At 40.9% G+C, this 23,645-nt stretch overlaps 1 protein-coding gene across 4 annotated transcripts; it reads right to left on the bottom strand.

The window, feature by feature from the left end:
- On the bottom strand, positions 1 to 23,412 carry LOC111602489 (homeobox protein abdominal-A). 4 transcript variants are annotated; one of them, XM_023319565.2, is made up of 6 exons: positions 22,164 to 23,412; positions 20,156 to 20,974; positions 18,634 to 18,881; positions 15,143 to 15,190; positions 790 to 1,013; positions 1 to 695 (listed from the first exon to the last, which is right to left on the bottom strand). In XM_023319565.2, exons 2-6 carry the CDS (start codon positions 20,836 to 20,838, stop codon positions 312 to 314), a joined length of 1,587 nt encoding a protein of 528 aa, XP_023175333.1. In that variant the 5' UTR covers positions 20,839 to 20,974; positions 22,164 to 23,412; the 3' UTR covers positions 1 to 311. The 4 variants fall into 4 exon arrangements, with proteins under 4 accessions (XP_023175333.1, XP_023175324.1, XP_023175341.1 ...); XM_023319573.2 differs by lacking the exon at positions 22,164 to 23,412 and adding an exon at positions 21,912 to 21,961 and having other exon boundaries at positions 5 to 695; positions 18,634 to 18,884; positions 20,156 to 20,759; XM_023319582.2 differs by lacking the exon at positions 22,164 to 23,412 and adding an exon at positions 21,912 to 21,934 and having other exon boundaries at positions 5 to 695; positions 18,634 to 18,884; positions 20,156 to 20,735.
- Positions 23,413 to 23,645: the final 233 nt, after the last annotated feature.

Here is a 23,645-nt window from a genome sequence, read left to right as displayed (position 1 = left end):
TGTCTGTGATCCACTGCGGACATCATTGATCTTGCTTCTGTTCTGTATAGATTTACATATGTACTTGGCTTTAAGATTATATATTTCTATGCGTTATATGTAGACTTAAACGACTATTTACTATGTAAAACTTTACGTATTTGAGTTATCAACTTTGTTTTGTTTTGCTTTTCGTATTACACAGAAGAGACGAAAAACGCCAAACTCAAGGCATCAAGCGACGACGATGACGATGGCGGTGACATAGGTTGTTAGGAGTGGTAGTGACGGTAACGGTAACGGTAATGATAGTTGAATGATCCACTTGCCATTTAGGAGTTGACCTTACTAACTGCCTTGAGAAGATCGTGATTGCTTTTGTCAAGGGCACTCATCATTCCCAGATTTCCACCGAGGCCAGCTCCCAGACCCGGTCCAAGGCCAGACCCAACCCCAACGCCCACTCCGACACCCATGCCCAAGCCAAGTTTGAGATCATTCTGACCGACGACGGAGTGATGCAAGTGTCCCGGATTGTGTGAAATGATCGAGTGATGATCCTGCTGTTGTTGCTGCTGTTGTTGGTGCTGTTGCTGCTGCTGCTGTTGCTGTTGCTGCTGCTGTTGCTGTTGCTGCTGCACTTGCTTATTCTGCTGGGCGGATTTCATAGTTTCCTGAGCCTTCATTTTCTCTTGCTCCTCACGATCTCGACGTGCCTGCAATGTGAAGATAAGGACGAAGCATGTTAAAGACGTAACTTGCTGTGCTGCCGATTGAATCCATCAAATCGACTTGCTCCAGGCAACTTACCTGTTCGTTAATCTCTTTGACAGCGCGCAGCTCTTTCTTCAATTTCATGCGCCGATTCTGAAACCAGATCTTGATCTGGCGCTCGGTTAAACAAAGCGCATGCGCAATCTCTATACGCCGGCGCCGCGTCAAGTAGTGATTGAAATGGAACTCTTTTTCAAGCTCCAGCGTCTGGAAGCGTGTGTACGTCTGGCGGCCGCGGCGACGGGGGCAGCCGTTGGGGCCTTTTCAAATAAAAAAAGAGAACAAAGAAAGTCGCGTTAGTCACGATTGTTTTGGTACTCGAATACTCTTAACGAGCTGCGAAACATGTTGTCTGGCTGCCAAAAACGGAATTTCTTCTCGCTGTACGGCTACAGCAACAGCAACACATATGAGAACGAGTCTTGGCTCGAAAAGGCTTGTGTCCGTTAAGCCACTTGATTTGTAGCCAGAGCAACAACAAATTTTCTTGCTCATTTGGAAACTGCTTAATTCGCACCAAGGAGTCGCGAATGGGTAAGGGCAACGCAGCAAAGCGAACGGAATTGTGAATGCATAGCAAATATCTGCTGCAAATATCGAACACAAACAAAATAAATAATTTTTGATATCCAGGCCAGCTATGACGTCAGTCGACAGCGAATCGCGGCAGGACATCAGCTCCCTTGGGGGTCGACAGACAGCTAGCCGGGTTCTGATTCTGGTTCCGATTTCAATGGCGATTGCACGGCATGTAAAGGGTGAAGGAGAAGCAGCTTTTGCAGCACCAACTCCCGCTGGGTTGAGTGAAACGTTTTCCATGCATTTCTGTCTCACTTTTCTCGATTTTCTTTGTTGCTTTGTCTGTCTGAATGTTTTTTGTTTTATTTTTTTTGTAATTTTTCACGCTACCTGTGCGAATTTTTTGCGCGATAGTGCGTGGATGATGCAGAAAAGGGAAAAGTAGAAATGGGAATGTGTTTCGTGTTTATGTTTCGGAAATCAAAATTTTGCTATCTACAAATTGCATGGTCAGGCAGCACTTTTCCCGCTTGCTGTTTTATGACAGCACCTTTCAATTTTTTGTTTTTATTTAAAAAAGGTTTTCACGTCAGCGGCATATTTTTTATGGTTGGGCAAGTTGAGAAGTGCCGCGTACAAAACAAGGGACACATTTTGCGTAATATTTTGAAAGGTGCATTTGTGCTGACTTCCACTGTAGTTGTAAATCATAAATCCTAGCTCAAACATTTTTTAATTTTCCGCAGGATGGGTTTCGTTAACTTCAGGAGCCAGAATGTAAGCCCAATCTGAAACCCGATTGAAAACATCTTATAATATATACTATGAGTAGTATATATATGAATTCATTCTGACTGTCATCAATTCAATTGCTTTAATTGCACGTGCATTTCTGAAGAATACAAATGGCCATAAAAAACATTCAAGTTTTTCGACAGCAGAAACTTTGTCCCCTCGAAACAACTTGAATTCTAATCAACCCCAGTAAGCAGCAGACAGAGAACACAAATGGTAAACTAATCTAAATTATTTACACGCTACGCTGAGCAGCTACAATTCGTCCCATAAATCACGACTCCCAGGACACACGCGCCCCTAAAAGAGATTTACGACACTCGCAGAGGTGGCGCACAGGAGCGAGCGAGATGGCAACACTGTGCAAAGGAGTGCTGGAATCCAATATGGCTGCCGCATTGTCTGTGTAGGACAGGTAGACACACGCATACACTGACATATACGAAAACATGAAGAATGCGGGAGCGTCGTCATGGCAACGGCTGTTGTTGCTGCCGTTGCCGTCGCTGCTGTTGGCAGAGCGACGTCGACTTCGGCGCTGCCGTTCGGTGGTGAGTCGGCGCACAGCTGAGCGAGCCAAGCGAAACCGGAATTTGACAGAGTGGAGTTTGCATCGAGTCGAATGGCAGCGGCATCGACAGAGAGCGCAGGACCAGAAGTCTATCTTTTCAAATGTGTGAGACATATTGATTTTAATTTTTTTAATGGCCGTCAATGGACGACTCAACTCGTCTGCTTGCACTTAATGAACTTTGACTCATAATAACAAAACGATCACGCTCTTTGACTAATGGAAACATCACAACTAAATTTGGTGGAAATTGCATTCTTATAGTAATTGAAAGCAAATTTTCAAACTGGTCATTGATACTAATATTTGTATTTTAAACATATATAACTAAATATTTTTTTTTGTAGTAGTCTTAATTTTTTTTTAATTTCAATAAAGTTACTTAAGACATTTGAAATATAAAATCGATTATTAATATTCACAAAATGTTTTATTACTTCAAAGAAGATTTTTCAAGTTTTTAGTAGCAAAAGTTAATAATATAAATTATTAAAGTCGATGAAATAGGCATTAGAATCTCTACAATTATAATGCATGCATCCATTAATTTAATGCTTATATTAGTAACATTAGCTAAAAAAAGCTTTCTGTGTTTACTATGATTGAAACTCGTTTTGATTTTAATTGATATTATTTTATCCGCGGCTTCTACTGAATTACAACTCAGTTGTGCAGATAAAAGTCAATGAATTTCCTGTGCATTTAATTAGCGGTAACTAGAAAACCAGTTGACTCTGTGCAAAGCAATTCCAACTGAACCGGTTCATTGCACAATTCCGTAAAAAATCAATTTTCATTTTGTAATTAAGAATCTATTAGCCCACCATAAACTGACGCTGATATTGATTAATGGCTCGATGATTCTTAGCAGGCAATTTAGGATAATATGAGCTTAACAAATTGCGAATCTGGGATGAGAAAATCCAATAAGTAAGTGTGAGAGAGAGAGAGAGAGAGTGAGAAAGAGAGAAAGAGACAGAGGGTAAGACAGCGGCAAGGTGAGGTAAGATTCCTCTTAATGGAAAGGCGTCCCCAGGCACCGCTGTCTTGCTTATTTTCAATTGGTCGATCTATAACAATGACATTAACAATTAAAAATATTCATAACAATAATAAAGGTAATTGTTCAATAAACAGCGGCGCTTATTAACAAGCTTTAACCACATAAAAAAGCTGTCTGAAACTTATGATGACATTAAAATCATAAAAACAATTCAGCGCGTACAATAAAGATACAAGCACACACGCACATGCATATACATATGCATATATAAATATATATTTTTATAAATTTATATAGAGAGGTTCGTAGACTAAAAGGCGGACAAGAGGTTATGTGTGTCAGATTTATAAACATGTATGTGTGTCTATTCAATACTAGTTTACACACAGTATATATGATTTTAGACACACACATTTATGTTGTGTGCTGTGTGTGTGTCGGTGTCCGTGGGGACGGCGACATCAACGAAAGCATTGGTTTTTTGTTTATCTAGCGACACGAAATTGTTTTAAGTATAAACAAACATTTTGCTTCCATTTTCTGTGGCTTTCTTATTGTTCCGATTAATAACAAACATATTTACATATCGTTTGACATAAACATCTGAAACATTGTGGTTTGTGTTATTTTACGTCTTGCTGTTGTCAATTGTGATTTTATACTCAGCCACGCAGTAAAAGGAGTATATAAGGTTATGTCTTATTTGCCGTGCTATCCGTCCATCTATTCATATAAATGCAAAGCATAGAAGTTGCTGCAGTTGAAGCTTGAAGTTTGGAATATTTATTCTAGTGTGTATCCGCGGCTTTAACTTGCCCACTACGGGGAAGGGCACACCCGAAATAATAATATATTTAATATATTTTAAATAATATATTTTTCAGCCATGAATTGTATTATTTTTGGCGCTATTGGAGCTAGAGACTTGTATTGAGTATTATGCAGTCGGTCGCAAAATTCTTTGCTCTTTGTTTTTTTTTTCGTTACTTTTTTTAATTTTGCAAAGGCGAATGCTTCCATGTTTAGAGACACATTTTCAATAAATTCCTTGACTTTGCTGTTTCGCTACGGAATTTCCGACAGTTGAAGAAGATTTCTATCAATTTGTTTGTTATCTTTGCATGAGCAATATTTATAGCAGTTTCCATATTTGTTTTCATTTGATTTCAACAGCCTGTTTTTTTTTCTGACTGCTGCTGGTTTTAAAGGAAGCCAAAAAATATTTGCTAAATATAATTTATAGACTTATTATCTTAAATCGTAGTAGCAATATAAGCTAGCATTCATAACATCTGTTTCAATTTACTTGCGGTTCTACAAACGTTCCAAATATTGTAGCTCCAATCAAAAAAAAAAAAGTACGAAGTCTAAAGAGTTTCTCCTTCTACACTTAAAGCATGTATTTGCGTCGGGCTTCGTATGTTTTATGCTGATTTGTTTATATTTGTTATGCATTTTGAAAACGAACTTCCCGGATGGAATGTCGAAAGATATATAAACAAACAGCAGGCATTTAACAAGAATACAACTCACACACATATACATCTTAACGAATACAAAATTAACAACGCGCCTTCCAAATATTTTTGGCTCCTCAACAATATTCCCCGGTTCCAAGTTGGCTAGCCCGTTGTGCTGCTATCTCCTGGCTCATTGATTCGACGAGTCTTAAGACGATCTTTTGAGTATTTAGCACAAATTGCTGCGTTTTTTCGTTGAATACAAAACAAAATGGTTTCCCCAGAGACTATATATAGGACTATATATATGTATATATATCAGGATATGCAAATACTAATTAAACTTTCAAAGAAGAGCTGCTTAGAGGCGACTGGCGCCCTGATGAGGCTAAGGCGCAACACCTAAGCAACATCTGGCGCCTTTTGTGTCGGCTTTTAGCAGACAGCAAGGACAAAGATATTGTTGAGTGTGGGCGGGGCAGGTAAGCGAGACATTTGCTTGCCAGTCAAAAGAGGGTGGCACAAACGGCTGCTGCTGCTGCTGCTGCTGTTGTTGCTACTGCAAATAATTTATGTTTATTAAATTTATTTAAGTTTAATCAGAGCCGTGGCATTCTCTACTGTAAGCTGCGTCAGGGTAGATCGGATGGGGTGTTGCTCCCGAGGGGTGGCAAAGCTGCCAACGTTGGGCTGCTGGAGTCGGGGATGCTTTCTGTGCAATTTATGTGCAACGCGTTGCTAATGTTGTTGTTTTCGTAAGCATTGCCCTCGGCTTGTCCCGCCTTCTTTATCCCCATCCATATCGCTGGGACCTCAACTCCAGCCACGCCAGCAACAGCAACGGCAACGGCAACGGCAACAACGGCCCACAGTGTCTGCATAAATTGCTAATTGTGTACTTAATCTTAGAAAATATATCGCTATCTCTTAGTTTGGCTTTTGCACGGGGTAGGAGTCTTGCCTTTTGCAAATATTATCAAGCATTAAGTGCTCGATCCTCAGGGATTAATATATTCTCATCAAATATTTCGCGCCATTATTGCAATTGCGTCTGTTTGCCAGTCCCGTCGCCTTTGCTGGCTGTTCGCTTCTGGCTGCTTAATTTAACTGCCAGTTTAGGACAAGTAACTTAGGGTGAATTCTGTGCCTCTTTGCAAGACATTCATATATGCCACATACAGACATAGAGTGTGCAAAATGTTTGTGTGGGTTCTGTTACAATGACGATTAAAAGAACTTAATTTAATACTATATTTTTATCATATGTTGATGACATTTCTTTGCGCAGAACCAGACAATCTTTTTCCAAAGACCTGCCAGTTGTCACCGAAATATCCTCTAATATCTATCTCATTCAAAGTCCAACTTCAAAATCTAAGTTCTGATTCTTGTTTAGTAATTGGAGCTGAATAAATACATTTGCAATAATCGATGCATTATTTCAAATAACTGAAAGTCAAAACATTTTTCAAATGTGCGTTTCATTAGTCATTTGCTTCCCAATGAAACTGATAAGAATATATATATGTCTCCATTATTTCTTGTTCAACGGGAACTTCTACTTTCCGGCGATTTCCACTGTTTGCCTGAAATGGCTGCGTCTGTTTATAAGTGTGCTCATATACGAATATGGACACGACTGTAAAATTGGCGAAGGATATGTGAGAGGAAGGTAGCGAGAATATCAACAACAACAACAACAGCAGCAGCAGCAACAACAACAGCGAAAACAACGTCGCAATGTCTGCCATTAGAGCCATTCACCCTTACTGTCTTTATGGCATTTTTAATCTCGTTGGTGGTTATCCCAGCTGCCCCAGCACCACCTACCCAAAATACTCACCCAATCAACATCAGTTGCAAGCCTCAGCGTGCATAAGATGAAGCAGAAAGAAGAAGAGAGAAAGCGAATGTAACAAGGACGAAGACGAAATATTTTTGCACGCACTGCAAACACGAGGGTGTGATAAGACAAAATACCCGCCATAAATGTGAAAAATATATGGCCAGAAGTTAAAAGAGAAAACGGAAGAAAAGCACTCCAGAACAACCACTAAAAGACGTTAGTTAATGCTGGGCGACTAGCAGACACCCTGCAAAGTATGAAACATCCCCAACAGGAACTCAAATAATATAATATAGAATTCTTAAAGTTAATGTACTAAATGTGTGCGAATACCATTACACAACAGTTTTGATAATTCCTAAGCATCGACATTTATTTATATAAGCCGCCTGTTCATGGTAAAAAATATATACCTCTATATATAATTATTAATGGTAGATAACTTTGTCGAAAGCTGCCATAAAATTGTTCTTTTTTCGAATACAATGCAGGGTAAAAAGATTCAGCAAAAACTGGCTAAAGAAGGCGACCAAAAGCAGAGGGCGAACTCTTGAAAGTTTCGATAAATTTGCTTTGGCCTCCCCAAGGGGAGTGCGAACTAATTTTGGGCAAAGGCTGCGAGAGGGAAAGCACGGTTAGCAATCGGCCAGCTGGAACATTTGTAACGATGGCCAATAAATGGCATTAGGCGTCTAGAATTGGTAATCCGCAAGATTTTTGCCAATGACAGCCTGTGCTTGACAACTGTCGTTACTAGTCTCGTAGCTGTTGTTGTTGTAGTTGTTGCTGCTGTTGCTGTAGCTCCAGCATTCGGCGTCAACTGACCGCAAGTTGAACACAGTCGTCGGTTGTAGCGTGTGTGTGTGTTTGTTTGGAGCAATTTAATTGCAAATGAAAGGCGTTTAATGCGTATCAGCTGCGATTAAAATCGCTGCGAATCGACATGACAATCAACTGACATTCGATGATGACAACGAAGTGCGGTCTGTCTATCTGTGTCTGTGTCTGCGTGTGTGTGTGTGTGTGTGCGAGTGTGTAGGTGTGGCCGGGTCATCAACACTTTTCGGCGCCTTTGTCTGGCAGTCACTGCCGCAGCAGCTTCAGTGTGATGAAATGAAGACGAAGAGCAATACAACAATAACAACAAAGCGACAGCAAAAAAGGTTCTGAAGCAACTGCAATTGGCCTCGTCTCTGGTCTCTTGCCCTTTGAACGCCTCATTGGCTTTTGGCAAAGGCGAAGAAATTGAATTGAAATTGATTGCCTTCATTGGGTAGCTGTTTGCTGCTTTTGCCAAGTTCATTTGTGCGTTCTGTGAACCTTGGCAACATTATATCGACTTTTATTGAAAACACATATAAATTGCGCCAACCGCTTTCAAGTGAGAAAAAAGTGCGCAGTCTCGAGCATTCTCAATGCGTTTATGGCTCACTGCACACGATGATATCAACATCGACAATGTCTCCGCCAGCCAGACCCTATTTGGTAAAAACAAACACGAATTACGAATTTCTATTTCGAAGAGCAACTCCAACAGTCAACAGCCAACAGCCAACAGCCAACAGCAGATGTCGGTCATAACTTAAGTTGCGTGGGCTGAGCAGTGCCACTTCGCCTTCATGACGATGACGTATTAAAATACTATTTTCAGTGGGAGCGCGGGACGCGTTCTCCCCAGCCACGATTCGTCTATCGTTCCCCAGTCCCTGCGATAACGTGACATTTAAATTCATATAAAAAGCATCGATCGATCGATGCATTTGCTGCGGGTTCTATATTTACCTAACCCTGCACATAACTCATGCTTAGCCTTCATTCTTATACCTACTTGCGTACATTCTAGGATCCATATCCCATGCCCCGTCGTATAGAATTTTCTGCCGTCCCGTGGCGCACAATACTCGTAACTTCAAATTGCCGGGGCTTTTCTCTGTGGTAATGTCGTATTGGCTTTGAGGTGTGGTCCTTGGACTCACTCACTCCCACACACGCATAGACTTACTTGCAAAGGTTACCAAATTAATATCTAGCTGATTGGTTGCTTCTATGACGACCAGAGCTGGATACATTTGCCTCTTCTTATACTTGCTCACACACTGATAAAAGTATATTAGCATAATTTCATATTTGCTGCTTGTAATTAGTGTCGCTCGAATAAAGTAAATAAGCTGCAGTCGAGCTAGACCAACTGCATAATACACGTTCAGTGTCCAAAAACAAAATGTTTTCAAAATTAATTTTTTGGATTTTTGGCTAAAAAACTTAGGAATATTCCTTTTGTCATGCTTCTTTGTAAGCGGATATATATAGCTTTTGGTTCTTGGCTTACTTTAATGCAAACGTGTGCACAGCAAGAAGCGCATTGCTCAAAGCCAATATACTCGTTTCACTTATTGAGCAACTATTAATATATACATCTACTGCAACGCATCTACTTGTTCCATTTCCTTTGACTTTGAGTGTGTGTGTTGCTGTGACGTTGTGTGTATGTGGGCAATGGCTGGTTTTCAATTATAAAATGGAGTTTCAACCCTGAAAACCTTTTGTTGAGGTGCTCGCTTCAGGTGCCATTATCAAGTTACATAGGCACACATGTATATGCACATATATTCACACATACATACATGCAAACATACATGTATATATGTTTTTTAAACATTTAAATAAATACATTTAATTAAATAAATTGTTAGAATGACTTCATTTAAAGTAAAAGAGCAGTCGTCGCGCCGCTTTTAGCAGCAATCGATTTTCATAATTGGGATAAAGAATAAAACAAGTTTTGAAGGGATGTGGTGAGAGACAATGAAACATCATAAGTCAGTTATTTATAGCTCTTGTTGAAACTTTTCAAGTGCTTCCTCAATAATTATGCGAAGTAACTACGTCTGCCTCATGGAGCATCATAAAAATATAAAAATACGTTTATCCAAAAAGCAGAGATTATCTAAATGATCACTGCATAAAGAAAATTATCCCAGCATGCTTAACAATGTATTTCAAACTATTATAGGGCATGTTGTCTTAGAAACAGTTTAACTGTGGCATTTTAATTAAAAGTCTCTCAGATATCAACTTTCATTCTACAAGAGTTTTACACGTGCTGCGTCCTGAATGAATATTTTTATTTAATTAATTATTTAATATCCTCGTCCACAAAGTGGATTTGTTCGATGTCCGACTATCCTAACACTTATAAATTCAATTATTCCTCTACACTGTTTTTGAGGGTTTGTCACAAAATGACTCCTTCTAAGAAGCGAGAACTGATTATTATGTATCCACGCCTACTCAGCGCTGGTAAAACTGTATATTCTAAGGCATTAAAGCTTGAAGCTCAAAATGTAAGGACTAGATTACGGTTCAGCTACCATATTGGCTTATTAAGAGCTATGTACCGCTTGAAGACGAGGCAAATCGTACTAACTATATCTATACCAAGTTTTGGATCCACAGCTCCAAATTGACAGTTAAGTTTCTGCAGTTTCCCTCAAGAGACTTACCAAAAATGATTTAACGAGCGAGTATTATGCAGTCGGGACTGTCCGACAGCAACATTCTTACTTTTTTGGCTTATATATATATAATATAAATATATATATATATTTTATATATGGTCCATAACGCTAACGATAATGAATGCAATCGTATCTCAAGCACGCATAATAACAATTAATTTCTCAGATTAATGTCAGACAACTAAAAACAATTGTTGAGTGCATTAACCGGCGTGCATAATTTCGCAATGATATTTATTGTAACGACTTCTTGCACTATTTAATGTTGGCTCGAAGAGGCCCAGCAACAATTACAAAGGCGAACAAGCGAGAAAAGTCAGTTGAAATGGAGACCGTCACGCAGAGTGCGAATGCGGAAAATGGGTGGGAAATGCTGAAAATGCTGGAAATGCAGTGCGGCACGCGAGGCGTAAAAAACGACTTAAAACAAGTAGCACCTAAAACAAAGAAGTAACAACAGCTACAACAGCAGCAGTTGGCTTAAATATATAAGCACAAATAAAACTTGATAGGATTTAGCTAAGTTCAAATTATAGTTAAAATTAATTAAATTGCGAAAGTTTGCATCGAGAATTTGTGACATGTGCGAATGGTCGAATAAATTCCAAATGTGTGTGTGCGTGTGTGTGTGAGTGTCTGTTTGAGCTTGTGTGTAATGTCGCTGGAACGTGTGCGCTTTTAATTTGATTTCGTCTGCAAATTTACATGTCTGCCAGTCTAAAATCGAGCAGGGCGAATCTCTCCAGTCTCCGGCAATTTGTCTGTCTGGCGCTCATTTGACACTCTCTGCTGCTCGTGAACCACTTAGCCACTGCTCTCGCTCGTGCCCTGCCATGCTGCATGTAATTCGAACCCTTTCGCCAATTTGCGCCACTTGGGCATTAAAACCGCAGATTAACAGCCACACGGGGTAGTTAAAACTTTATGTTGGCACAGGGTGTCGCGGGGCTTTGCCTTTGGCGTTGGCTTTAGCTTGTGCTTGTGCTTGTGCTTTGCCTTCGCATCGCACTCGCAAACGTGTCATTTCAAATTTTCTGTAGCTGTGGAGATGGGAAAAAAATACGCCACGAAACGTGCCGATAACACGGTGTCGCACATTTACCCCGCCTCCCTGCTTGCGACACGCCCTCGAACAGTTCAAAAGCGAGTGAGAGAGAGAGAGAGAGAGAGGGGAGAGGGAGAGAGAGAGACAGAGAGAGTGAGATTGAGAATGTGAGATAGACAACGACAAAAAAAAAAAAGAAAAGAAAATTAAGCGAGAAAAAAACAACAACAGAAAATCGGAAATTAAACAAAACCGAAACGAAATGGAATTCGCTTATCGCGCCTCATAAATTTACCCTTGCACCGTCCGAACAGACTGTGGGTGAACCGCTTTTCCCTACCCTCTCTGTCCATGCCGCCCACTTGGCAAGTAAGCAAACAGAATAGATAGATTCAGAGACAAAGACAGAAGCGGATAGAGAGAGAAAAAGACTGAGGAGCCGACTAAGCGTTAAGTGGTCGCTTAGGTCGTGTAGGCCGTGGCCTGAAGCGGCGTTTATCTGCGCTCACCAGACACGGTGCAGATGCACATGCTCATGCAGATGCTGTAGACCCGGAGACGCGTTCGATCCACTGCTAATGACATTGGCATCCGCAGCACAGCTACAGCCAGATCGAAATAGTATTCGTAATCGTAATTGAAAATGAAATTGAAGCAAGCGCATTGTGCTGTGCAGTCAGTCGCTTTGCCCGCTTTGACAGAGTTACGATTCGAAGTGAGACTACAAAAACTGAACTGTGGCGATTGTCAGTTTGATTCAATGCCGCCTCAGTGCGACCCCAACCCTGGTGCGATCTCGTATCATGAGTTATGATTATGGCATGTTTTAATTAATAAAATTAATGAATATAATTGTTTAGCGCGCTGTTCATGTTATCGCCAAAAAGGTGATAAGCCAAACTAAATGAATCGCTGAACATATTCCAAGGATCACATCACCTCAATCAGCATTACCTATAATTAATTACATTAACTAACAAACTACAAAGGCTTTTCTTGTTTGTCTACAACTTGCACTTCCCCAAGTACGAAGTGCTTACAAATTCTATGTGAAGTAAATTCTTCTTTTATACAATTTCAAAAGATATATACAAAGAGCGAATGCGAAGAAAAATATTGCTCAATTGATTATTTGACAACGATTTTTCTGTATTTTGAGGAAAATGGGAAAATGTTCCGCGAGTCTTTAAAATGAGATCTTTATAACGTAGTTAATCGATATTTATAAAATGAATTGTTGAAATAGTAAAAATGTTGTTATATGTTCTAAATTACTGATTATGCATTCAGTGCGATTCCCATTTTTCAAGGGCTGCAATCGGGAGTATGTGACTAACAGATACCCCGACGCTTTTATGTAATTAATATTATTCTACTCGAGGAGAATTTCTATATCAAAGTCGAGTTTTAGCACAGTTCATGGCAATCAATTTCTGTAATTGGGCAGAATCTAGTTTATATAACCAGACTTCCATATGCCCGTGACAAACACCTTAACAATGCCATTATACCTTCCTTAGCCTGCATTTCTAAGGGTTGCAGGGTATACAAGAGGGAAAAGTCAAAAGTAATTTAGGCCAAACGCTTAGAAAGAAACGAAACTACAACATCTGTAGACACAATTGGATGGAAAGCGAGTTAATTACTTGTCAAACAGCCGCTGTTAGTGTTGTAAATTGCGAAAATGACTCCGACAACACTCCCATAGCACTCGCTGTGATTTATTTACAGAGCAAACAAACGAAGCCAGCGGCGATCGGATGTGTGTATGTAGCTAAAGAGTGCGGATCTGGGGACAGACTGAGGCAACTCGAATATCAAACGATCTGTGAAGCTAAAAGCGAAGCTTTGGCACGTACTCAAGTCGCTGGAGCCATGAACAGACTCTTTCACGGTGCCCCGTCAAATTGGACTTCAAATTGAAACTGGCAAGCAGCTTGGAATTCAGCGTCAATTAAACGTTTTCTAAACTTTGTCCAGCTAGGACGATATAGAATTTTGAAGGTAGCTAAAGTCAGAGTAAAATGAAGTTGATCTACTCTGCGTATACGTAACCTTAGCCATTCACGATTCCATATATATTCCATCATATTCCAATTGAATTAAAACTCATTTGTCTTATGTTATTCAATTGCGATAATAACATATGAGCATAATTTTATATGGTTCAAATAAAATGCTTCTAATTCGAATTAATTAATTCCCAAATTAAAGTGGCTATATAGAACCTTATAGGCTAATTGGTGCAATCGGGGCAACGAAATTGTTACGTGTCACATATAAACCAAATCGAATGGCGGACGCAGTCGTTAATCTTTTTATGACTCCCATTGTGTACGAGCATGAGCTGGGCTACTCGTGTTTTTTTATTGTTGATCACGGTCTTTTTCTGCATTGAGATACTAGCATTTTATAGGTGATGTCGTTGAACTAAGTAATTAAGGCGAAAGTCGCAGCGACTCTCCTCTGGCTGCACATGGAATGGATGAAAAAAGCTTGAAAGTTACCGAGATTGCCCCTAGCTCAATATCGGGCAGCAAAAGCAACGCCATTATCAGGCACATTAAGCAGCGATCGTTTCGGTACTCAGAGTATGGATCAGAGCCGTAAACGTTGCGGTAGTCACATCGGCGATCATCGCTATGCGTGGCGCAAAACCATCCGTAAAATCGTAAATAGATCATAAAACGCTCGTAAAATCAATTTAACGACAACAACAGCAACCACTGCCGTAACAGAGAACGCAACACGATCCACGTCGACAATTAAATTGATCAATCGCAATAAACTGCGTTTACTTGAGCTAAGCCTGAGTTCGACGCGATTCGCGATGAGTTGGGTTGAGTTGAGTCGAGTCGAGTTGATTCGAGCCGAGTTACACTCATTATTATGGCTTACTTTTTAGCGCCTCGAATTTTGTGAATTTGGTTACGTGCCCAATTCAGATACGGCCATTATTATGGGCATCACACACACGCTGCTGGTCCGTACTATGGGGGGCCTGGGTGCCACCATTTTAATAAGCACAGAGCGCCGAGCAGTCTATCAAAGTGATTTACGATCTTGCCCGACACTTGACTCGCATGCTATATTGGCACTCAAATTTCTGTTTCGTTTCCAGCGACTTTCACAGTATCAGAATGGAATGCATTTGCCAATTGCCAGTTGCTACTTGCTGCTTGCTAGTTGCCAGTTGACAGTTGACAGTTGTTAGTTGCTAGTTTTCAGTCGCCGGATGTTTCCATTGTCTATGCGAAAGATGCTAGCCAGAAAATGACTTCAATAAACAAAACGATCGGCATTCAATAGGATTGAAAAGATTGAGCCCGAGGATTTATGACAGGTCGCTGCAAGAGTCACTGACGGCAGCCAGCAGACAGCAGGAGTGAGTCTTGTGACGAATGAAGCGAGAAGGGTTCAGCTGGCCGCTGGCATCTAGCGGTGTAGCAGCAGGTAAAGATATGCTTTTCAAGGACATTTCGGCGTAAAAAAAGGAAATTATGAAAAATGTTAAAGGCAGAGGTATTTCATACTTTATAATTCATATTTAAGCACACAACCCATTGCCCAATGCCATTTGAGGCATTTGTTCAAGGGTTTCGCTCACTAAGGGTCTTACGAGAGGTACTTACCATTGAAATCGCCACAAACGACACGCTCAAAGGGACTTCCCATCCAATCTGTAAAAAAGAAATTAAATAAATAAATTGCTCTGAGTTTTTAAAGAAGTTAGCAATTGTGAGTTGCATATGTCAAATTACGCGCTTAGCCTTGAGCTTAGTAAAGGAGTGTTGACTACATATGGTGCATGCAGACACTCAGCCACACACACACACACACACACACACATGTATATTCAGCCAGCCACACATTACTTTTTCCTTTCCCTTTTTGCATTCCGATGACCTCACTAATTATGTGCCAATCTTTTTTTTTAGACTTTTCTTGCATAACTTGCGATTTGTACTCTCTTCCATTAACTCTTTGTGGTTTTTACTTTAGCCTAAGCCACTCAATCAAACCATTTTAAACTAAGTTGTCAGCTTCATTTAGAAAAGGCTGAGCTGCAACTGCAACACCCATTCCTACTCCAAGGTCCAGACCACCAACAAAGTGGCCAATGACCAGTGAACAGTTGCGCCGACTCCGTCCAAAGTGGACCACAACGACGACAAAGACAACGACAACGACAACGACAACCACGACGACGACGTGACGCCTAATTAATAAGCAGATGAAGCTGCTCGGCGTCTAGCCCAGCGCGTTTTTAATTAAAATACACAAATTTCAGTGCAGTTGCCCTGTCGCTGTTGGCATTTTATGATACGAGCAGACAATCTCTAATATATATGCATACGTATATGTATGTACAAATGTGCCGAGTCGCAGTCAGTAGGGGCTGAGTACGCTGGGTAGGGTATTCTGTGTTCTGTTTTGTTGCTTCGTGATTTCAGAATTTATGCGTACGAATTTATAAATTAATTTAAGTAACACGTTTTGAGACAGTCTCTCTCTCTCTCTCTCTCTCTCTCTCTCTCTCTCTCTCTGTCTCTCTGTTCCCATCTCGACTTCTTTTGCTTCAATGCACGTAGTGCACTTTCAAATTTCAATACGCTTGCGTTGCTTTTCCAGGTAATTAAGAAAAGTTAACCTCTTTCTGCTTTCTTATCAACACAATCAGGCGCAGCAACTGCTCCTCTTACTGCTTGCAATCTGCAAAGTTGCTGTTGTTGTTGTTGTTGTCTGGCTGTTGGTTGGTGCAACGATGTGAAAATGAAAATTCATTCAGACGCCTTGGCGTAAAATATTAAAATTCATTAGTTAAATTGCATTTGGCAAAGCATTCTGTAGCTGCGTCCGGGTCTGGCTGCCGTTGCTCTTTACTACGTCTTGCTTTGTGTTAGTGCCTGAAGAGAGAGGCAGAGGGAGATAGGTAGATACTGAGAGAGAGAGAAAGTTAATGTTTAGTGGAGTACGAGTTGGTAAAGAGCCAAGGATGGCAGCATTTGCCATCTCTTGACTGCGCACCGATGCGCGCTCTCGCTCTCTCTCTCTCGCTCTTGCACTCCCTCTTTCATTAAAGTGCATCTGAATTGTTGTTTCCATGTGAGTTGCATGTGTGCGTGTGTGTGTGTGTGTGTGACAGCGACGATGTGTCGCGCAGTTGGCTGCCATAATGGCGTCATGCTCATATTTACTTTCATCGCAGCTATTCTATGATCTCGTTGACAATTTTATGCTGTTGTGCTGCGAGCTAAAGATATGCAAAATATTTCATTGTGCGAAATACAGTTTATCTTTAAGTCGCAGCCTGTCCTAAACAGATTTCCCAAGTACTCGATCTGTTTTCTTATTTCTTATGACAAAAACTGCAAGTGGCTCAATAATGTTTAATGACGTCTTAGCTTTACCGTTACAAATCGGCAGGATCCAATTCTCATTTGATTCGAATTTTGATGGTGCTATGCATAATTTTGTAGTTGAGGTAAATAAATACTCAACATTGATTTTAAGCTGATTTGAAATAAAAATGCTTAAAGAAAGTTTGGGAAATTATATATCTTCCAAACTATGTTATATGACCTTTTGCTGCTCGTATTTTATTAAATAATTAATAATAAATTGACGATAATCGGTCTCTTGATAAATCTGATAATTGACTCTATATTCATAATTTTGCAAATGCCATAACTCAACCACAATCGTGGGGAAAAACTGAACATATTAAAGAAAATCATGTTGATACAAATATCAATCAGCTAAGTATAAAATTCGAAGCACAAAGCGCAGCTCGCGTAAATTAAGCTGACCCACATAAGTTTCGCGCGAATATTGTACTACGTTTAACGCATAAAAAAAGATTCACCCCAACATGAAAAAAAAGCAACAACAATAAATGAAAAGCAAGCATTGACATGGCAACAAAAACAAAATGTATCTGTATCTTTTGCCGAGTATCTGACGCTGAGTGATTGCAAGTTTTGTATGCGCGGGGGCACATCTGAGCATATAAATATGTGTGTGTGTGAGTGAGTGTGTGCTTGTGTGTGTGTGTGTGTGTGTATGTTGTTGTCTGGCAACCTTGAAGCTATTTAAATTACAAATCGACGAGCCGCTTCACAAAAAAAAGAAGCAACAACAACGAGCAGCAAGCACCACACACATTTTTCAACTATTTTCAATTTTATTTACTGCCGCCACTTTTTAGCGCTCTGTTCGGTTGTCTGTTAGCCAGTTTCAGCGTCATTTCATCTATGCCTCCGACAACCCGTCCGAAATTATTTTGTATATCTTATTTGTTGGAAGACTGATGCGAATCGAACGACTTGGCAATGCCAGCAAAGTGTTTATTATGAATTTTGAATTGGCCCAGAACGAGCGCGTTTATCTATTGTTTATAAGCCCGAATGGCCATAAAGGTATACATTAAATGGCCGGATTCGAGAGCAAATCATTCGGCCCCTTCCCTCTCTCATGCTGCGCCACCTTGATTTATGCACAATCTAATCGAACTTTTTATGTACATTTATGTTAAATAAATTGGTTTCTAACAAGCCAACACCCACTATTCGTAGCATTCGTTGGTTGCCATTCCTCACTCTATCCCTCTATGTTTATCTCACTTTATTGATGCATCTCTCTTTCTCTGTGCACTTGTGTCCTTGTTCTCCTACTCCTATTTTCTACTACTCCATTTTCTTTTTCTAAATTGATTCTTCTCTTCATCGCAAACTGTGCTTTCTCCAATTTTTCATCCACTTAATTATTTTTATCGCTCCCTCTCTCTATATTTGCTACTTGCTTTCTCTCCTTCTCTCCGGCTTCCCTTTCATTCTCTCTCTTTCACTCCGTTCTCCTCCCCTCTCACACTATTTCTCTCTCTCTCACTTTCTCCCCTCTCTCCATCTTTTTCTTTCACTCTTAATCATTCTTTAACTATTTTGTTCTCCTTCTCTCTCTCCCCTCTCTCTCTCTCTCTCTCTCTCTCTCTCTCTCTCTCTCTCTCTCTCTCTCTCTCTCTCTCTTATTCTTTTCTTTCTCTTTCTCTTTCTCTCTGTCTCTCTCTCTCTCTCTCTCACTCTCTCTCACTCTTAATCATCGCTTCCCTCAGCGAGCGACTCACCTGTGAGCGTCATCCACGGATAGCGTGGTAGATCCGCTATACTTTGTCCGGCACCACCGGCTCCAGGAACAACGCCGGATGCGGGCTGTGTGCAAGCGTTGCCCAGCGAGTCTACGCCAATGGCTCCTGCGCTGGCCGCGGATACCGCAGAGGCTGCCGCTGCGTGCTGGTAGAACTGTGCAAAGCTGGCGGAAGCCGACGCAGGTACGCTCATTGATTGGTAACTGTTCATCACGGTGTCTGTGTACCTGCTGGAAAAGCAAAAAGAAGCGATAGGCGATTAGCATATGCGTATGTGTGTACGTGTGTCCGTGAGCGAGAAGCCTCATCTAGCCTATAAAAGTCAACTAGTTTGATGCTAATGAGCCACACACAGCGGACTTGACCAGACCCATGTCTCGCCTACACCAACTGTGATTTCATTTCAGGTTGCACTAATTCCGTAAACGTCACACCCGCGGCGTCGACCCGCCTCTTACTTACGAGCAAATATGCAAATGGCCCTGCTAGAAGGTCAATGTGCGTGCGAATCTTGCGGCTTGCGGCTTGCGACAAATTGCCAGCAGGCACCACCGCAGCGCTGTTCTAATTTTCCCAGTGGTCATTCGAATACAATGGTCCTAAACAGACACTTTATGAATGGTCAATGGACTTGTCGATAATTAGAGCACACTTCAAATGGATTTGCGGTGGCCCAATGAGGATTATGGTTTCGGGTTTCGTGTTTTGGGTCAAGTTGAAGGTTTGCACTTCTAACAACCTTGACTCAATAACTCATTAATAAACTCAATTTAAGCAATGTGATTTATAATCTAAAGATCAGACTTTCTTGTTCTGATTTCTTTAAAAAGCACATTTCCAGCGGGCACTGACTATGACAACGGAAAGCGGATAGCTAATAATAATCCATAGAACATTAAGTTACCTTTCGATGCGATAATTGTATCGATAATTGGCATCGATAATTGTATCGATGACATGATTGGAATTTAGTCTAAACAGAAAACAGCAGATTTAAATTGAATGTAGAGTTAAGTTGAGTTTAACAATGGTAAGACCTTTCCATTCAACTAAGCTTTCGCCCTCTGCTAATTATTCTATGAATTCATTTATCGAAAATTTTAAAACCTGATATTTTTCTTCAAGTCGTTTGTAGATCTTGAAATAAACTGTTTATGTTTATATCAAAGAAACTATTTGTTTCGTTACCAAAATACATTTTTGAAAATATTCTTTATGTGTTTCAACTGCTGAGCCCATGATATTTGTTACTTTCCATATAAGAATCAATTGGAAGATCAGTCAATAATTACGTAGTTGGTATTTCATCTCTTTACTGTCATCTCTGTTACTGTCTACTGAATGGGAATACCATATATATGATGACATGAAAATGTAATCTGAAATATCTCCTATTAGTAAGACATTTTAATATTTGGTAATTGTATTTGTAATTGTATTAATATAACTTTAGATGAACAAGTAATAGTAGCCCGTTCGAGTGCTATTATATTGAGCTCACCTGCATGATTTATCTTCGAGACCAGAGAAGCCGGGCATGCCGGATAGGCCGCCGTGGCTGGTTGGATGATTGGAGACGTATGGGTACATCTTGCTGGTGGGTATGGCAAACGAGGAGCCGGTCGCAGGAGAGGGCGATGAGCTGCTATCGCCGGTCTGTGAGTTGCCCGCCGAAGGTGGTGTCAGCAGCAGTTGCTGATGGGCGTGGCTCAGCGACTGGTGGCCACCAAGACTAGAGACAGATCCTTGTGAGCTAACCGCAGCTGCTGCGGCGGCTAACTTGTTGATGTGCTGCTGCTGTTGAAGCTGAAGAGCGGCCGACAGAGACGAATACTGCGACTGCTGTTGCTGCTGTTGCTGCTGCTGCACAGCCGAAGAGGGCGACGACGAAGAGACCGGCGAATTGGATGACTGACTCAAGTGCTGTTGGCTTAGTTGACTGGCGAGCTGCAATCCACTGGAGCTAGGCGATAGCGACGACGACTGCAAATGGCTGTTGCCGGCACTGCTGCCCGGATGAATGCCAGGTGAGGAGACGTTCGATGCTGACGCGGCTGCTGCGGCGAGGGCGGCGGCAACTGCTGCTGATGACGAATTTGTGGGTGCTGTAGTTAAGTGCGAACTGATAAATGGCTGAAACTGTGGGTACTTTGGCAGCATACTATCGAAAACAAATTTTGACATTGCACATATCTTTTTCTCTGGTCGAGAATTTGTCAATTTGCCGAATTGCCTCGGTAGTCGGTAGATTGAGTTATTATTGGTTTAGTACATTTAGCTGATGATGCCTGAATATATGGCGATTTGGCAGCTATATTATCTGAATCAATGGATAAAAACTTATTGTTTGCTTTTCTTTTTGCATGTGTATGTTCTTTGTGTGTTCTTTAACAAATTTTGTTTGAATTCAGCCAAGAAATGGATTTTCCTAAGGACACTTTTGCAACTTCCCTTATTGAACTTTGTATCTTTTTGCAATGGCTTGCCTTAGTTTCATTCTGAAACATAAGCAGACGATTCAAATTATATTTTACCTGTCCACGACAACTGTGTTTAATATAGTTTCGAAGAATTCTGAGCAGGAGTGAAATAAATATCGTTTCAAGGACCACTGAAGGGAATTGTGGTTACGCCTAAGGCGAGTCTTATTTATGTGAAAGATCGGAGAAAGTAAATAAGGATTAAGAGAAGCGAAACACTCGAATGAAAGTATTGAGCTAAGCAGATAACAAATATCGATGTGAACGGACTTCCCTACAATCAAGAAAAATATTCTTCATATTGAAAAAATGTTCCATGATTTAATAATTCTTCAATTAATTTTGTATTAATCGCTAAATAATTAAATTAAAATGCACTTAAATTAGAGGGAACTGTGAACACATAAATTATAAAAATCATGAACAATAGCCGACACGATAAGCTCTTGAAAATATTTGCAAACAGAGTATAAAAACAGATAGAAAAATCTATAGGCGTTTTCCTCTCAGATACACATAAAAAGAAACACAAAAAACACATAAAGCAATGTGAATATATATATTCAGATGGAAAATAAATATTGTTTTTCTATTCGCCTGAGCATGACTGTCAAATCATCAGAAACGGTGCCAGAGGTTAGTGGATTTTGAATTTAGATTCGGGGCAACGTTAGTAATAGATTAGTAAAGGGTTTCAGTGTAGGTAGTTAGACTATTTGGGTATTAGGTCTTTCTCATTTGGGTTATAAAGGAGTTATTGTGAAAACGATTTTTTACCTTTTGATCGAGCGGCTCTCTCTGGGTTTAATCTGTCTAAGAAAAGTGCGTTTTATGTCTGTTCAGCAAACAGTTTGGCGACCAATTTGCGTGCAACGCGTTTCAATTGAAATTGTTGCAAGGCGAATTCGCAACAAAATTTGTTAAATTTTGTAATGGCAGCTGCTCCAATGTGTGTGTGCGTGTGTGTGTGAGTGTGTATGTGCGACGTTTATTTGTTGTAAAAGTAATTAAACTGTGGCCATCAATTACACGGAAAATGCTCGAGGCGCGGTCTGCCGTCGCTTGATTTATAGGCGCGCGATTTTTAATGGCTGCGACGGCACTTGGCACTTGGCACTTGGCACTTGGCACTCAGCAGTCGGCAGTTGTCTTGGTCGGGATATTCGAGGGATTGGATCAACTGGGGCGTTATATTTTTATGGCCTTTGGATTTTTCTTGCGATGATTCACAGTCACAGTTTTCGGAGCGTGGGTAGAAAGCCCGACGCGTTTTCTTTTCAGATTTACGACCTTTCGAGTGCGTGTGGCAAGCTGTAGTCGATGGATAGTTGAAGGGGAATTGGATTTTAATTGCTTTGTTTTAAATGGCATAAAACACTTTTCCGGCTCCCAGGTAGGTTGAAAAACTTTACGACTTTTTAATATTTATGTGCACTCATTGTTGTGACAGTTTTCTTTTTGTATTTTACACGCAGGAATTACGGACGATTACAACAAAGTAAAGTTGAAGTTGTAGTTAAAGTATGTAGTTTTCTTGATTGATTGCTATTTGATTGGATTTTATGATAGTGTGTAAATATACTTATGATTATTGCCGTGGCTGATGCTGCTGTTGCTGTTGCTGTTGCTGTTGCTGTTGCTGCTGCTACCGGTGCACACTATAAACCGCACTCTAATGCCCGTAATAAGCGGCAACAGTTAAACACAATAAGAATGCCACAAAATAATAAACAGAGCGATTGCGATTGCGATTGTGACTGCGACTGCGATTGAGAGTACGAATGCGAAGGCGAACGCGTGGAGTATCGAATCGAATCGAATCGGAACGGAACGGATCGAATCGTATCGGAGATCGGCCAAGTCAAGCTGAGCTGAGCTGAGCCGAGTTGAGTTGAGCTGCGAGCGCTGTTCCGCAGACACTACTGCGCGCCACGATAATAAATATTATAATAAAACGAAATTTTTAAAAGAGTATAAAAATTTCGTGTAATTGGTAATTTTTGCTGCCAACGCTGGCAGAGGCGCAAGCAGCGCAGCAGTTGGCGACTGCGTCGATAGTGGAGAGTTGGGTTTGAGTTTGTCTGTCTGTCTGGCTGTCGACGTTTGACTGGGGTTTTGCTACGCCCGTGTTGTTGGATCGCTGTCTCCGTTTCGTTGCCGGGTACGGGTAGACGGGTACAAGTGGGTGCGGGTCTTTGCTGCTGGCGCTGTGTCCGCGTCGGCCGTTGTGGCGTTACGAGCAGCGAAACGTTTATGGCGCAATACAAAAGCCATGCGAGGCTGAGGCCGCAGCTTTGGCCACGCAGAGGCAGTGTCGCCGTCGCCCAGTCAGCAGCAATTCATTTCAAGCGCTGCGCTTAGACTCACACACACACACACACAAATGCAGGCGCGCATTTACACGCAAATATGCAGTCAATAGTCTCATGCCTCTGCCGACGCCAACAGCACAGCGGTGGCAATAAGAAATACAGACTTCATAGCTATTTGTCTCGCTCGCTCTCAGCGAAT

The sequence above is a fragment of the Drosophila hydei genome, unplaced genomic scaffold, assembly GCF_003285905.1.
Source record: "Drosophila hydei strain 15085-1641.00,03,60 unplaced genomic scaffold, DhydRS2 tig00008139-arrow-pilon, whole genome shotgun sequence".
Lineage (NCBI taxonomy): Eukaryota > Metazoa > Arthropoda > Insecta > Diptera > Drosophilidae > Drosophila > Drosophila hydei.
Note: the sequence above shows the minus strand (reverse complement) of the source record. Positions and strands in the feature narration are given on the sequence as shown.